This window comes from Tyto alba, unplaced genomic scaffold (assembly GCF_018691265.1).
Source record: "Tyto alba isolate M040663 unplaced genomic scaffold, T.alba_DEE_v4.0 Super-Scaffold_40, whole genome shotgun sequence".
NCBI classification, from domain to species: Eukaryota; Metazoa; Chordata; class Aves; order Strigiformes; family Tytonidae; genus Tyto; species Tyto alba.
In genome coordinates this window covers 16,236,240-16,249,583 of record NW_024881316.1, presented here as the reverse complement: position 1 = coordinate 16,249,583, position 13,344 = coordinate 16,236,240, and the positions used below count along the sequence as shown (strand labels likewise).

At 38.5% G+C, this 13,344-nt stretch overlaps 1 protein-coding gene across 4 annotated transcripts in view; it reads right to left on the bottom strand.

Annotated features, from left to right (window-relative positions):
• Positions 1-13,344, bottom strand: part of FILIP1 (filamin A interacting protein 1) — a 111,721-nt gene that overhangs the window by 56,509 nt on the left and 41,868 nt on the right. For all 4 annotated transcript variants that reach the window (XM_042803535.1, XM_042803532.1, XM_042803533.1 and 1 more), the window contains one exon: positions 10,289-10,567. In XM_042803535.1, coding sequence (XP_042659469.1) covers positions 10,289-10,561 — 273 coding nt within the window. In that variant the 5' untranslated portion in view covers positions 10,562-10,567. The remainder of the gene's footprint in view (positions 1-10,288; positions 10,568-13,344) is intronic.

The following is a 13,344-nucleotide window of genomic DNA, read 5'->3' as shown; positions in this document are numbered from 1 at the left end:
AGAGGAAGGAACATCTGTTAAACACCTTTTTGGACACCTGAGCAGGAAGAGTCACTAACAATGGCACACGGCTTCACGATGAAGTGTGCATCCTAACAAATGAGGTAATTAACAAACCAACTTTAGGTCTTTTCTCTGACCAGGACTAGTCACAACAGTGTTTATAAAAGCAGAGGAGAGCACCCTGGTTCAGGTACTCTGAATCAGACTTGAAAATCCAAATGACTGAGTCCCTATTCTGGTTTAATTCATGTTAAGGAAATTATCTGCATCTTTCCATATCCCAGGTGAATGGCCAATCACAAACTACTGTAGCAGTATAGGAAATTATTAAAATTGCAGCACATTTACCACACATCGAGAGGGGTTTATATTGCTGGAGTCATGTAGTAAGTTGTCGTGTTCCTTTTGTAACCACAACTTATTTTGTGATTGGATAGCACCTCGTTAAAAAGAAAAAAAGATGACTAATGAAAGGGTAATAACAGAAGAAGAACTTATTTTCCTCTTTCTTGTGTTATCATCTGCCCCTTAATCTCGTGTTAACCAGTCCAGACCAAGACTCAAGAGATCCATGTTCTATTCATGGACCTCTTTCTCCTGCTTCACACATGAAATTAACCTCATCATGCTCCAATTTCCATTCCATACAGGAAAAAATACTTCCCAGGAATACTGTGAGATTTAATTCATAAGTATATATAAGATCTAGGTAGCAATGCTATGAATACTACAAAAAATATTGCACTTTGACATCAATATAATTGTTCTCCTATTCATTTTCCCCCATTCATTATATTATTTTATTTCCTCCATGTTTATGTACTTCTATACTATCATGCAATTAATTGAAATCTATTGGAAACTAAAAAGTATCTTCATTAGACATGTAACTCAGGTTTTCTAAATTGCTCTTTGAAAGTGCTTCATTGACTATATAAGGAAGTGAAGCATCTGAAATTAGATGCTCTGACTTGAACTTCTGGGAAGCACTTGAAGCTGCTGGCTTAAGTACTCCGTCTCCAAGAGGAGCAAACCTCCCCAGGTGCTTTTTTCCACAGTGATCTAGCTATCTTCTGTCAGGAATAGAGCATGTGTGGAGATGAACGGAGCAAGAGACAAGTTGGTGCCAGTGGGGCCGTAGCCGTCAGGATGATGAAGTTCAGAGGAAATCCTTCTGCCTTCTCCGCAGAGATGCAAGCATAACTCAAGAGCGGGATACCAACAGACGTAAGTGTATACATGTGTAATAAACTGTATACACAACTTTCTCTTGTCCAAGCATTTTGTTGGCTTAAACAAGCTGGGTTTCAGTGCGCTGTGCTACACGGATGTGCATTTAAGTTACTGATGAATGGGCAAGAACAGTAGGACTGCATTACAGCAAGCGCTTACCAGCGTAGCCAATTATTTGAACAGAGGAGTTGTCAGTGGAAACAAGGAAAATGGTGCAAACTTTTAGAGTGAAGTAACTTAGAGAGGGCAGGCAATGAGTGAGAGCTCCCGGCCATGCCCACGATGCCTCACACCCTCCTGCTGTCTCTGAAATCCCCCTGATCCTCCCCAATGTCTGCCCTTCCTCTTCCCCTTACCAAGTCCTACTTGGACATCCTCTACCCTCTCCATCCTCCCTCTGCATCCCAGGAATGACTCTGATGCCTTTCAAGATGCCATTTTGCCTGAACTGATGAGACTGCCTGAGCCAATACTGGGGAAATGAGTTTTCATTATGAAGCTGACCACATCAGTAATTCTGTTTCTGACTTTTCTAAACCTGAAGGTGACCTGGGAGTTACCATGCAACTGTACATGTGTTAGTCAGTTCCGCTCATTTTACTGGTGTGAAAGAAGCAATGCTAATTTTTTTGCAAAGAAAAACAATCTTTGCCAGGGTAAGAAAGATTTCACTTGCAAAATCCAAACCACTCATGTTTCAGGAAAGGACTTCCCTTCACAGTGTCTCAGCACTGCATCATGTTGGGTGCTGCATGTGTGCAGCCCTCAGAAATAAGTCACTGATCTCATTTTATGTTGGACATCATGAAAAATTCTGCACTGGAGCCAGCAATTTCATAAAGATGTGGCAAGGCACAGGATGTTCAGTCGGGCCAGCAGTTTTCTGTGTGAAAATGTTACATTTCTCTCATTTTAGTCAACCAATAGGTGGAGCCTTTAACTGTAGAAACAAAACACATCTCAGATAGTCATGTTCTCACAATTATTATATAAAGACTTACATTTAATTTTATTAAAGCTTATTTTGGATAAAAGATAATCCAGTTTGCTCTCAAGAGCTTATCTGATCTTCAGCTGGAGAACAGGAGACACAAACTTAGTAAATACACAACTGGGGCAGCAAAATTAATAAAAACAGACTCAGCTACAACTGCATTGTTAAATTAACAACCGGTGACTCAGAGTACTGGACAGCATTATGACACATAAGACATATGCTCATTGCAAGCTTTCCCAAGAATCCCAGATATTTTAAAGCCAGAGAGTCCATGCATCTAGTATTTATTGCAAAATGGTTGGCCATGTCCTCTCCCATGGAGTGGGCCTTCTCTCAAGAAAATTATAAAATATACAAGCTTTTTCATTACTGTTGCACTAAGTATAAAATTTCTATTAAGTAAATTAAATTAAAAAAAAAAAAAAAAAGAGTACTCAAATAACATCAGTTGATTAAAATTATTTTAAAAAGATTGCAAAAGAGGATCGGTTAAAGACACTGACCCCTGTGGGAACAAGACCAAAACTTAAAAATTGATCAGGGGCAGACCTTACTGTTCTGTTTTGGACAGAAGACCAAGGATTTTTTAAAAAGAAACCCAAGCTTCTCATATTCTTTCCTCTACTCTAAATGATATGTTCGATGGTTCAGAGATACCTGCCAATTATTATTCTCTCTTCTGACTCTCCAAGCCTAGATAACAAGACACATGTAGCTCTCTTGAACACAGCTCAGGCATTAACAGAGAAGGATGTTAAAATGTCTTTGTGAAAGAGGTTTTCAGCCTACAGCTGTCCAGTAACACTGAAATTTTTTTTGAGAATAATTACTTTGAAAAACATATAATTCTAAAGCAATTTTATTACCAAAGAGATGGCTATCATCAGTATGGCTGCTAGTGCATCTGCCCTTTATTTCAGAAGGAGGAGGAAATTGCTTGAATAGTACAATTTAACTGTATTTCAGTATAATGTCTTGTCTTTTTTTTTTTTTTTTTTTTTTTTTTTTAGTATTTTCTCTGATAAAACAGCAGGGTTCTATTCTAAAATTCATGATTCTGGGACTTGCTAGACAAGCCCTGTTTACCTCCCATGGTATCTCCTGCACTTTACACAGCAATGATTGCAAGCTACAGAAAAAACATACTATTCTGGGCAAAATTAATCTCTGGTTATAAACTATTAATTGAAAATAGAATAGAGCATTTGTGGTCTGAAGTCTATCCTAACTTAATTTTTTTTTGTCCTGCAAAAGCCTGCTTCACCAGGAAAACACAAATAAGCAAACAAACAAGGGGGAGAATTTTTTTAACTCATTGTACTGATATTCTTATGCCAGACATTTTTAAGGATGTTTTTAGGCTCTCATTTTGCTACAGTGTGGATATCCTCTTTCTCTTCATTGTCTTGCCTTTTCTATGTCTCCTTTGCATGTCTCTAACTTGGCTTCATTTATCACTGTTGTATTCTCTCTTTCCTTACACTCTTTTTCTTCTATTGCCCAAACTCTTTCCTCTCATTCCATTCTCCTTAAGTCACCTCTCCCTCCTCGCATTAACCCTATCTTCTCTTTTTCCCTGTAGCTCTGTATATGCCAAGGTTTTTCTCTTGGGGAATTTGAATTTCATCTGTATGATATGCTCAGAAAATCCTAAACTATTTCAATCCAATTAACAAGACTTCACAGTTATAAACACTTATGCAAAGCTATTTTATGTATGCTTTTCGCTGGCTTTACCTATTCTTTCTACTCTGGCTCCTCTTCAGCTGCTCAAACTGTGAGATATTGCTAATGACCATTTGAAAACTCCTTCTCTTCACCCTGCTATGTGCTCTTTCCTCCAGTGCCAAGGCATCTCGTCCCAACTTTCTCTTCTGACTTTAATATTACCTAAAAGAAATACATCTGTTTTCCACCCATCTATCCCATATTCCTCACTTGAGCTCACAGGCAGCTCAATATTTAATAATATTAATGCAAGCGTATCAAGAAAGGCACTAAAGAAAAAATATAAGAGTTTGTATGGTGTTTTTAACTAAGCAATACCTAGATGGCTGTCACAATGTTGTTTCAACATCTCAGGAAAATCATGTTCAAAACAAAAGCAGTTCAAGGCATTACATGAAAGTTTACACACTGCAGCAAGAGGAAAAACATCATAACTACAGCTATAGAGTCAAACTCTCTGGCTTATATCAATCAGACTAACAAGTGATAGGAAGGCCAAGTAAAGCCATGTCAGCAAAGAAGGGGAAACATTAAACTCAATGTACAATGCAACAGTGAGCTCTCTCCTATTGCACCACGTGCAGTTCCAGCTACAGGGGTTAAGATGAATTCAGGGTGTAACTGGTGCTGATCAAGGGGTGATGGAAGATATGGAAAGTCTATTTTGCTAGAGGAAACTAAAAGGACATGTCATGGCTAGCACAGCAAAACAGAAGTTCAGATGGTGTGAGACTGCTGTCTACAAACACATCAGGCATTAAGAGGTAGGGAGAGAGGTAGGCTTTCCAAAGTATGATTGGTGTATAACACTTTCATAAAGGTTTCCCTAGGCATAATTACAATTGCACTAGAAATTAAAATAAATACATTTGCTAAATGTTAAAGCTTTTCAGTTCTGGAACTATTTTCCAATAGGAGTAGTCAAGGTAAACAACCCACCAAGTCTTAAAACACAGCTTAATAAATTCATGACAAAGTTTAAACAAAGGGCTTGCTTAAAGAATGAGCTGCTGGGACTTGATTTACAGCAGATCTTCTACAGTTTTATGTCCAGAATTCTCAGGAAAATGGGTTAGTCAATGCGTCTGCAGTATGAGGATGAGGAAGTGACAGAAAAGTAGAACAGGGAAAAAGATCACAACTAGAGAACTGAAGAAGGAAAAGAAAGCTGAAGAGGGAAAGATAAATCTTGGGAAAGAAAACAGAACAGAATGATTATAGAATAGAATGTATTGATAAAATATGTAGCTATACAAAAGAAAAGACAGTAGAAAATAGAAAATCAGAAACAGTAAAAAGTTCTTTTCTACTTCACATTTACAAAGCTTAATTTTCTTATTGAAAGACAGATGGTGAAATACCAAAATACTGTTAAAAATGTTAGAATGTAATAAGCTGTAGACCACTTACACCCATGTGAGTACCTGTTATTTCAGTTTTTTAAGAAAGGAGATTTCCCTCATGGCAGGATGTACAGCCACTGGTATTGAAGTGTTTCATAAGGACCTTACCAGACAGAACAAAACACACAGCCCTCACCCACCTCTGCTAACCTTTCCCTGATACACCCAGGGCAAGAAGAAAGTCTTGCAGCCCACCTGAAGAAGAGCTCCTCCTGGCTCTGTTGCATGAGAGAGCCCCTTCCCCTCACAATTACCCTGTTTCAATTATCAACAACCAGCCTCCCCTGTACTTGCCCTAAAACAACCCCTCCTGCAGCTAATGAAGCCACCAGTGCAACCTGCAGTTCGGTAATCAGTGGCACAAATGCAATTAACCTACTAACCCCAGGCTGGCAGTCTTAATCCTGGAATGATGTTTTCACTAGCAACCTCATCAGAGAGACCAAATCAAACTGGACATGACAAGGAGTGTTGGCTTCGAGCCGGGACCAGAGATACAAGGGGAGCACACCTCACCATGGGATGCATTTGCTGCTGCTCCCCAGGCAAGGGGAGACATCCTTCTTGGGGAGCTATCACTCTGAAACCTTGCATGAGCACTCAAATTATCCATTAAACACAGTTTTAAATAAATACAGATTAAAGGAAAGGGCTTCTTTGACAGCAGAGTCATTTGGTCTCTCCACTTGATGGAGGGATGGTATGTAAATAGATTTATGTCTGAATATCTGCTACATGGTGTTTCCCTTCAAAAGTCAGTCCAAACCCAATGTTACATTAGACTATTTGGAAGTCTGAAGACTTCTTAGGAATTGTGGCTTGTGATTAATCTATATATAACATGTATATTAGCCATACTCTTCTCCAAGACATCACATTTCACATATTGCCCATCCACATCCTCAAGCCTGCAACAGAGGAAATGTACAGTTGATACTTTAACAAGTGTTTCATTTACAACCCATGGCTGCCCAGCTCTGAGCACCAGGCTCTCACGAAACATTGTCCTCAGCCCTAAAGCGTGCAAGGGACCTCGACAGGAATGGGTGGCTGAGCTGCAGGGGATGAATGTCATTTCTGCACTGGAGAAACAGAGTAAAACACCAGCTATAGTAAAGGCCTCACGTGGAAAAGTTGCTTCTATTTAAATTGGTGTGAAATATAGGAAACCGTCTCCCACGCTTAAATTGTCATCTGATAATAGGCACAGAACCTGGCTAAGAAATTATTTTTCTTGAAAAACCCAGTGATTTGTAGTGGGATGCTGTCTTCATAAATATACTTTTTTTAGTGTGGGTTCTTTTTTCCAAACACGCAAGAAGACTGAATGGTAAATATGTGTGAATACTGCTCCTCATTTTCTTTTGGTCCCCTAATCAGGCCATGTTGAAAATCGGTGTTGGTATTGCTAGAGATTAATGGCTGCTGCTCAGAAAATGCATAGGGAATATATTCCTGCCAGGATAAATACATAGGCTGTTGGACAAAAATCTGTGAACCACAGATAGGATTATATCATCATTGTAAAAGATCCACACTGCCTGTGTTGCTCTGTAATTAATAATATTCACATGTTGGTTTGACTGAAATCACTGTAACAGCCAAGCAAATGAATGCCATGTCTTCGTGGTCCAATTTATTCTACTGGTGTTTGAAGTTTTCTTTCAAATATGTTCTGCAGTATTTAAAAATTGGAATATTTTTTTTCTAGGTTTAGGAAGAAATCCTTCATGGACTTTTTGCCCTTATATATTCAATATGTGTTTAAAGACCATGTAATCACTGTTTTTTGTATGAGCAGTGAGATCTCACAAGAGAAAAGACACTCTACTGAGCTATAAGGCCTTTGAAATCAATCCCTGTCATCAGTTCATTTGTTTCGCACTCTCCTTCAGAGAGGTTCTACTTAAGAGTTCTCCTGCCATGTATATTGGGATACATTTTTATCACCGCAGCTTCTGTATACTTTTTCTCCCCTTCTGTTTTCTTACAAAATAAGGCCTAAGCTATGGTGACCTCAGCTGTTTATGAAAACCTTTCCTTCTTTATATTCAGTCAGTGCACAGGGTCCAGCCAGGAAATCTGACAACAGACAGAGCCGTGTCCAACTTGGGCCTAGAAGCTAAAGCACAAGTGAGATACCTAAGGTCATTATAATTTAAAAAAAAAAAAAAAAAAAGACATAAACATCTCCACTAGTGCATGTCTCCATGGTTTACTGATAGGTTCACCTAAAAAATGAAAAGCTTAGAAGTCAAGTCCCAAAGGACTCAGAATTGATACCAACAGCAATGTGTCATGAATTTGTTTGCTATGTTGTTGGATTATGTGAATAGTGAATTAAGCACGTGAAGCATATGTGTACGTTACCAGTTTACCCTGCTAACCCCATGCTTGTCATGACCAGATTGCTTCCCATGGCTGAACTCCCTGTTTACAAGATTCAGAAGACAGTGTCACCCTGCTCTGCCTTTAGTAGTGCAGGAGTAAGATCTCCCCTGCTCATGGCTGCTGAGTAAACAGCCATGGTATTTACCCCATTTTTTTCTTCAAAAAATATTGGATCTCCCTACAGGTACAGCCTGCTCTTATTCTCAGAACAAAAACTTCTTACATGTGCCTATATAATGTTTGTTCTGCCAATATTGAAATGGCTTCAAAATAAACCCACAGTCTGATTTGTCAGTCCAACAAAACGTCAGCCAGCCACCAGAGATGTCCGAACAGATTTGAAAATGAAAAGCCACGAAATGACTCAGTGCATTAGGTCACTGTGACAGCCAGGAGGTAATACCAGAGTATTTACTTTGGCTGGAGTCTTCCTTGGCTCATCTTCGTTTGTAGCGTCAAAGCCAGGCTCTCATCTCAAGCCAAAGTGCTGTATCTTGACCACTTCAGTAACAGTTCAGCACAGGTACCAGGTAAATAACTAACTAAACCGGGGTGGTGGTGGTGGTGGTGTTAAATAAAATTAAAAACTCCTAATGATTAAAAAGAATAATGATTCTCTTTCCCGCCTGGAAGTAAGGAGCAAAAGAACAGATGCACTCTATGGCTACCAGCGTGGCTGTCCTCGCAATCCTCCTGTGATGCTGGGAATCTTTAGCAGTGCCTAACATCTTTGTGGGGTCTGTGTGTATGAATATCCCTAAAAGTATTGTCCAGGGCAATGGGAGTATCATCTTGGTGAGGATTTTCAGCCCGTATTACAGTGCAGATGGCAGCTATCCTCAGCATCCCCATAGGGATAATGAGAACATGGGCAGTCCTTTACAGGTTGTGTAACTGCCCCACAGAGTAAAAGACTGTGGTGAAGAGCCACATTTCTGTGTGCTGAACAGGAGAATTACTCATAGATAAGAATAAAGACCACATTTATTGCCACTGAGGAAACATTAATGACTTTCTTTGCCTCTCCTTTCCAGACCATGAAGGTGATCTCAGGGTGACTTTGTAGACCACCAAGGTGACTTCAATTTTTATGAATAACATGAGCATGATACATTTCTAATGAGGTTTGGCTCTATTAACCACTGAAGCTGCATGCTAACTCCATCTTTTAGGAAATGACATATCTAAGTTTTTGTATACCGTAAAACTAAGCACTAAAAATATGGATACTGTTCTGTAAGGATAAGAGATTTTTTCCTTTGCAAAATTGCATTCAACAAATTTTCTTGCTTTTCCCCCCAGTTCTTTATGGCAAAATGAGTGTTCACTCTCTTTGTGACAAAATTACTTAAATTGAATGCATATTTCCTGAAACTTTAAAGTACTTTCTGACAAGCTGAAGGTGAAGGACTGGAAGAGTGATACTTAATAAGATGAAATTTCAGTGTTGTGTTAATGGTGCAATTCAGGTGACTCATACACCAAAGAAATTAACTGATCACTTCCAAAACAATTGCTTCTCTTAATCATATAAGATGGTAACAAGTCCAAAATTAAAGTAAAACTATTATGAATGTGGATTTCAGGGAAAAAGTAAAGCCTTATATAAAATGCTAAATAGTTATGGTTAATTAGAAAAAAGGGATTGAGACATAAAATTTTTTCACACAGGTTGGGCAGTTTCTTTCTTCTTGTCCATGGATTCAGTGAAAAGTATCATTAAAGTGCAAACAGAAGAATATATAAATTTGTCAAGAAGTCCTACCACAAAAGGGGATAAGTTTTGAAAAGTTAGAGTCTTCATACTGACTCTTTGAAATACCATGTTTCAGCTCTTTATTTTGAAATTGCATTTTCCCTGAAGGCTGAGACACCTGAGAGCTGAGTGATTTATTAGCAATTAAGAGAATCCTCAAAACTGGACGGAAATTTGGGGGATGTGAGCTAAGCACAAAATCAGGCTGTCTGCCATCAAGGACTTATTATTGGGCTGAATAAACATGCAAATCAGGACAAATGAGAAAACTTTCAAGCAAATACTACTCTGAGAAATAAAACTAATGGGACTTTGCAGAGCAGGGAATGTGTGGAGTACTGGAGGCCAGGCAGGACAGTCAGAGCTTTGGCTGAGTCCTGAGCAAATTCCAAATATGCAGAAGGTCCAGAGGCCATCTTAGGTCCTTTTTTCAGTATTACTGACTTACAGATTTATCCCTTGAATAATTGCATTAAACATTAGAATTACACTCACTATATTTGCTTGCCTTTTTCCAAACCGATTCCCCTGTTGTTTTCTGCCTCTTTCACCTGTCAGTTGTGACAGGTGTTTATAATTTCTCTTGATTTGGTAGCTGCAGATAGAGATGGTAAATAAAGCAGTACTTAAAACTGCGACTATCCTCTTAAACACCAACTACCACTCTCCCATGGCCCTTTGACTTTAATTTGCATGTCACTGTCAGCTGAGCCCTGTACATCTTGGACAACCTAAACATAAATAGATACATAGAAAATATAGTAAAAAATAATTTACTTGCAGTTCTCCTTCCATTATACTGAGGAGTTTTATCAAGTCCTCTTTAGAAAGCTCTATAGACTTCTTGTTCTTTCGTTCAGTAGGTCCAGGTGATTTTGAGTGCCGTTTGACAGTTGCTGAAACCATGACCTCATCTTCCTTCTGATGAGGTTTGTTCTTTTTCTTGGCATCTTCCTGAAGTTTTTCATTCTCTGCATGGCTGATGACAGGCTTGGAACTGGAGAAATGCCCGTTAGACGAGCTTTCTCCACCTTGGTTTCGGGATCTCATCCCTACCTAGAAAGAAACAAACATAAAGATGCATTTATAAACAAAATTACTTACAAAAAGCCGCAGTGTAAATACTGCCTTTTGGAATAACAGTCTTCTAAAAACTGAAAAATACTGTCATGCTCAAGAGACAGCAGTAGAAAGCTCAACTATTTCAACAACTCTGTGTGTGGCAGACAGTGAATCCAGAACATTATTTTAAAATTTAAGAGTAAGGGCAATCATCTTTTTCAGTATGCCAAGATGCTGATATGAATTAAAATGTATGGAATTTACAAGTGATGCAGGAAAATTATAAAGAACATTTTCCAGTGTTCCCTTCAGTCAACATTTTGATCATTCACAATTCATCACTACAAAACAAAGTAGGTTGTTAACTAAACCTTATTCTAACATGAGATTTACTTGAGAGTCAGGAATGCAATTAAATTTTAGAAAAGCATATTTCTTGAGTATAAATTCTCTACAAAAGTGGCATGACAATGCATGACAAACAAAGATCAATCTATAGTTTCCCTGAGTGAAGTGAAGGGTTTATTCCAGGTAACCGAGAAAAATGGGGAATGCAGACTAAATCAAGTGTTAAACTCCATCTTAAATTAAATACTGCATAGGATTATTAGACAGTAAGTGCCATAAAGGAGAGTTGAAAAGAAGTTTGAAAGAAGAGCACAGAAGGCATGAAAACACTAAGAGGTAAATGGGCAAGATCAGTACAGTCCTTCCACAAGATTCTGGACTTCTTCAAAAGGGCAGGTCATTGTTATTGAATGTTCACATCTCTGCCCTCTTAAGCACCGACACTGCACTCTTTGACTATGTCTATCCTAGGAAATTAAACAGTGACAGCAAATGTTCCTGAGGCCTGGCACTTGACCTACTGTACTGCTAAATTTTTAGCACACGCCTTGGAACACTTCAGATCCAGGCAAACTATCACTCTGCCAAACACTTCCTGGGCACAATTCAGGAATTAACCCAGGCCAGGTCCAGATGCAGACACCCCATTCTGGAAGAGAAGAGAGTTTAGTAGTACAAGCATAGTTGGATTGTGCTATTTGACCCCAGGGACAGAATGGGGGCCCTGGGACTGTTTAGTTTACAAGTGACATAGCCTTGGTGTCACACAAAACTTTAGATGTGAAAATCAACCTTCCTGCTTACCATCCTCATCAAACAACAATCATCTCTGACTTCTGATGAATGCCATTCAGCAATATCAAATTAAACCACTTGCCTTTATCTTCAAATCTTTTTACAGTTCTTCTCTTTCTTACCCATTTTTTCAAATTGTCATCCACACAGGACATTAAAATAAATTTAGCTTAATCTGCCTGTCTGTTGTCTTCTCCTATGACCATATCTCTCCTTTCTTCCCCCTTGACCCTTCAGATTAGCCAGAAAAGTTGATAGCCCTTAAAATCCCATTTACCCTGTAAGGTCTCATCCTGTGTCAATGATTACCAATTCATTACTTATTATTAAACAACTGTGTATAGGATACTCAAGCATGTTTATATATGGACCCATATTGCTGTCCTGTCACCTTGCTATCCTGTCACCTCCATATGTTATGCTGAAGTAGATCTTTGTAATTATTTTCAGAGTTTAACTGCAGAAGACCTTGCTTGTTATCTGTAATCAAGATATTTTTCATATACAATACAAAGGCAATAGTGAATTTAGGCTTGGTTCAGGGCCAAACTCAGGTGTAAAATGTAAATTGGTCTCCTAAAAATTAGCTATTCTTCATCCTACTTGAAATTGTTTGTATAACAGGTGAGGGAAACCATCAGGAGTTTATGTTGCCTCATTCCAATGTACTTTGGTACATGATCATATTTTCTGGTACCTTAATTTTTTACTTAAATTCAGTTTACCCAAGATAGTCTAAGAATATTAGAAAGCAAAATCTGCACAGAGAAATATCTTGCTTTAGATCAACTACAATTTGAACAAACAGACTGAAGAAGGCTGAAGAAGGGTCTGTATGTCTGAAACCTGCCTGGTTTTTATATCAATAGATCTAATGAATAATATTCCACCGCTTCCAAATCTTTCCTCTCGCTTAAATTAATCTCTGGATTTACTTTGCAGCTTGTTCATTAGTCAAACAGATGCTTCTCAACATTGATAACATCACACACTTTTCTGATAAGAATCTCAGAGCAGCAATTCACTACTGATGGGGCAAAACCTAAAATACATTGACTACTCATCTTGGCTAATGTTACACTGGGCCTGCTATGGCTTGCTACTTACTTGACTCAGGCCAGTGTTATAAATCTCTTGCTCACATTAGCCTTGCATTTTGGTAGTTTCACACTCAGCAGGAAGATTGTCTTTTTATAATCAGTGGTTATTCTTGTCTTAACTTCATTAATTCAGTGGAATTCATCCAACAGCAAAAATGGGGAGAGAATTAGACCCAATGTTTTGAATGAGAGAGTTTCACGATGAGATTCCTTTCATTGTAGGTCTGCTCCTACCCAAACAACATGTGATACAGGTATACAATGGCCTTTAACTTCCTGAACGCTTATGCAGTATGTTTTTCATCAAACAGTTTGGATTAAACACATGAATTATGCTTTCTAAAAACAGATCTCCATTATAAGCATGAACAATACCTGAGAAACTCAGGAAATCTTCTAGTCTCAGGTTTGTAATGGAAAAATAAACATTGTACTATGTTTCCTCTCAGATAGGGCTTTTCAATTTGTTTAACTTTAATGGGTTTTAAACTTTCCAACCATGCTTCCTCTCAGGAGAGAGCACTTGGG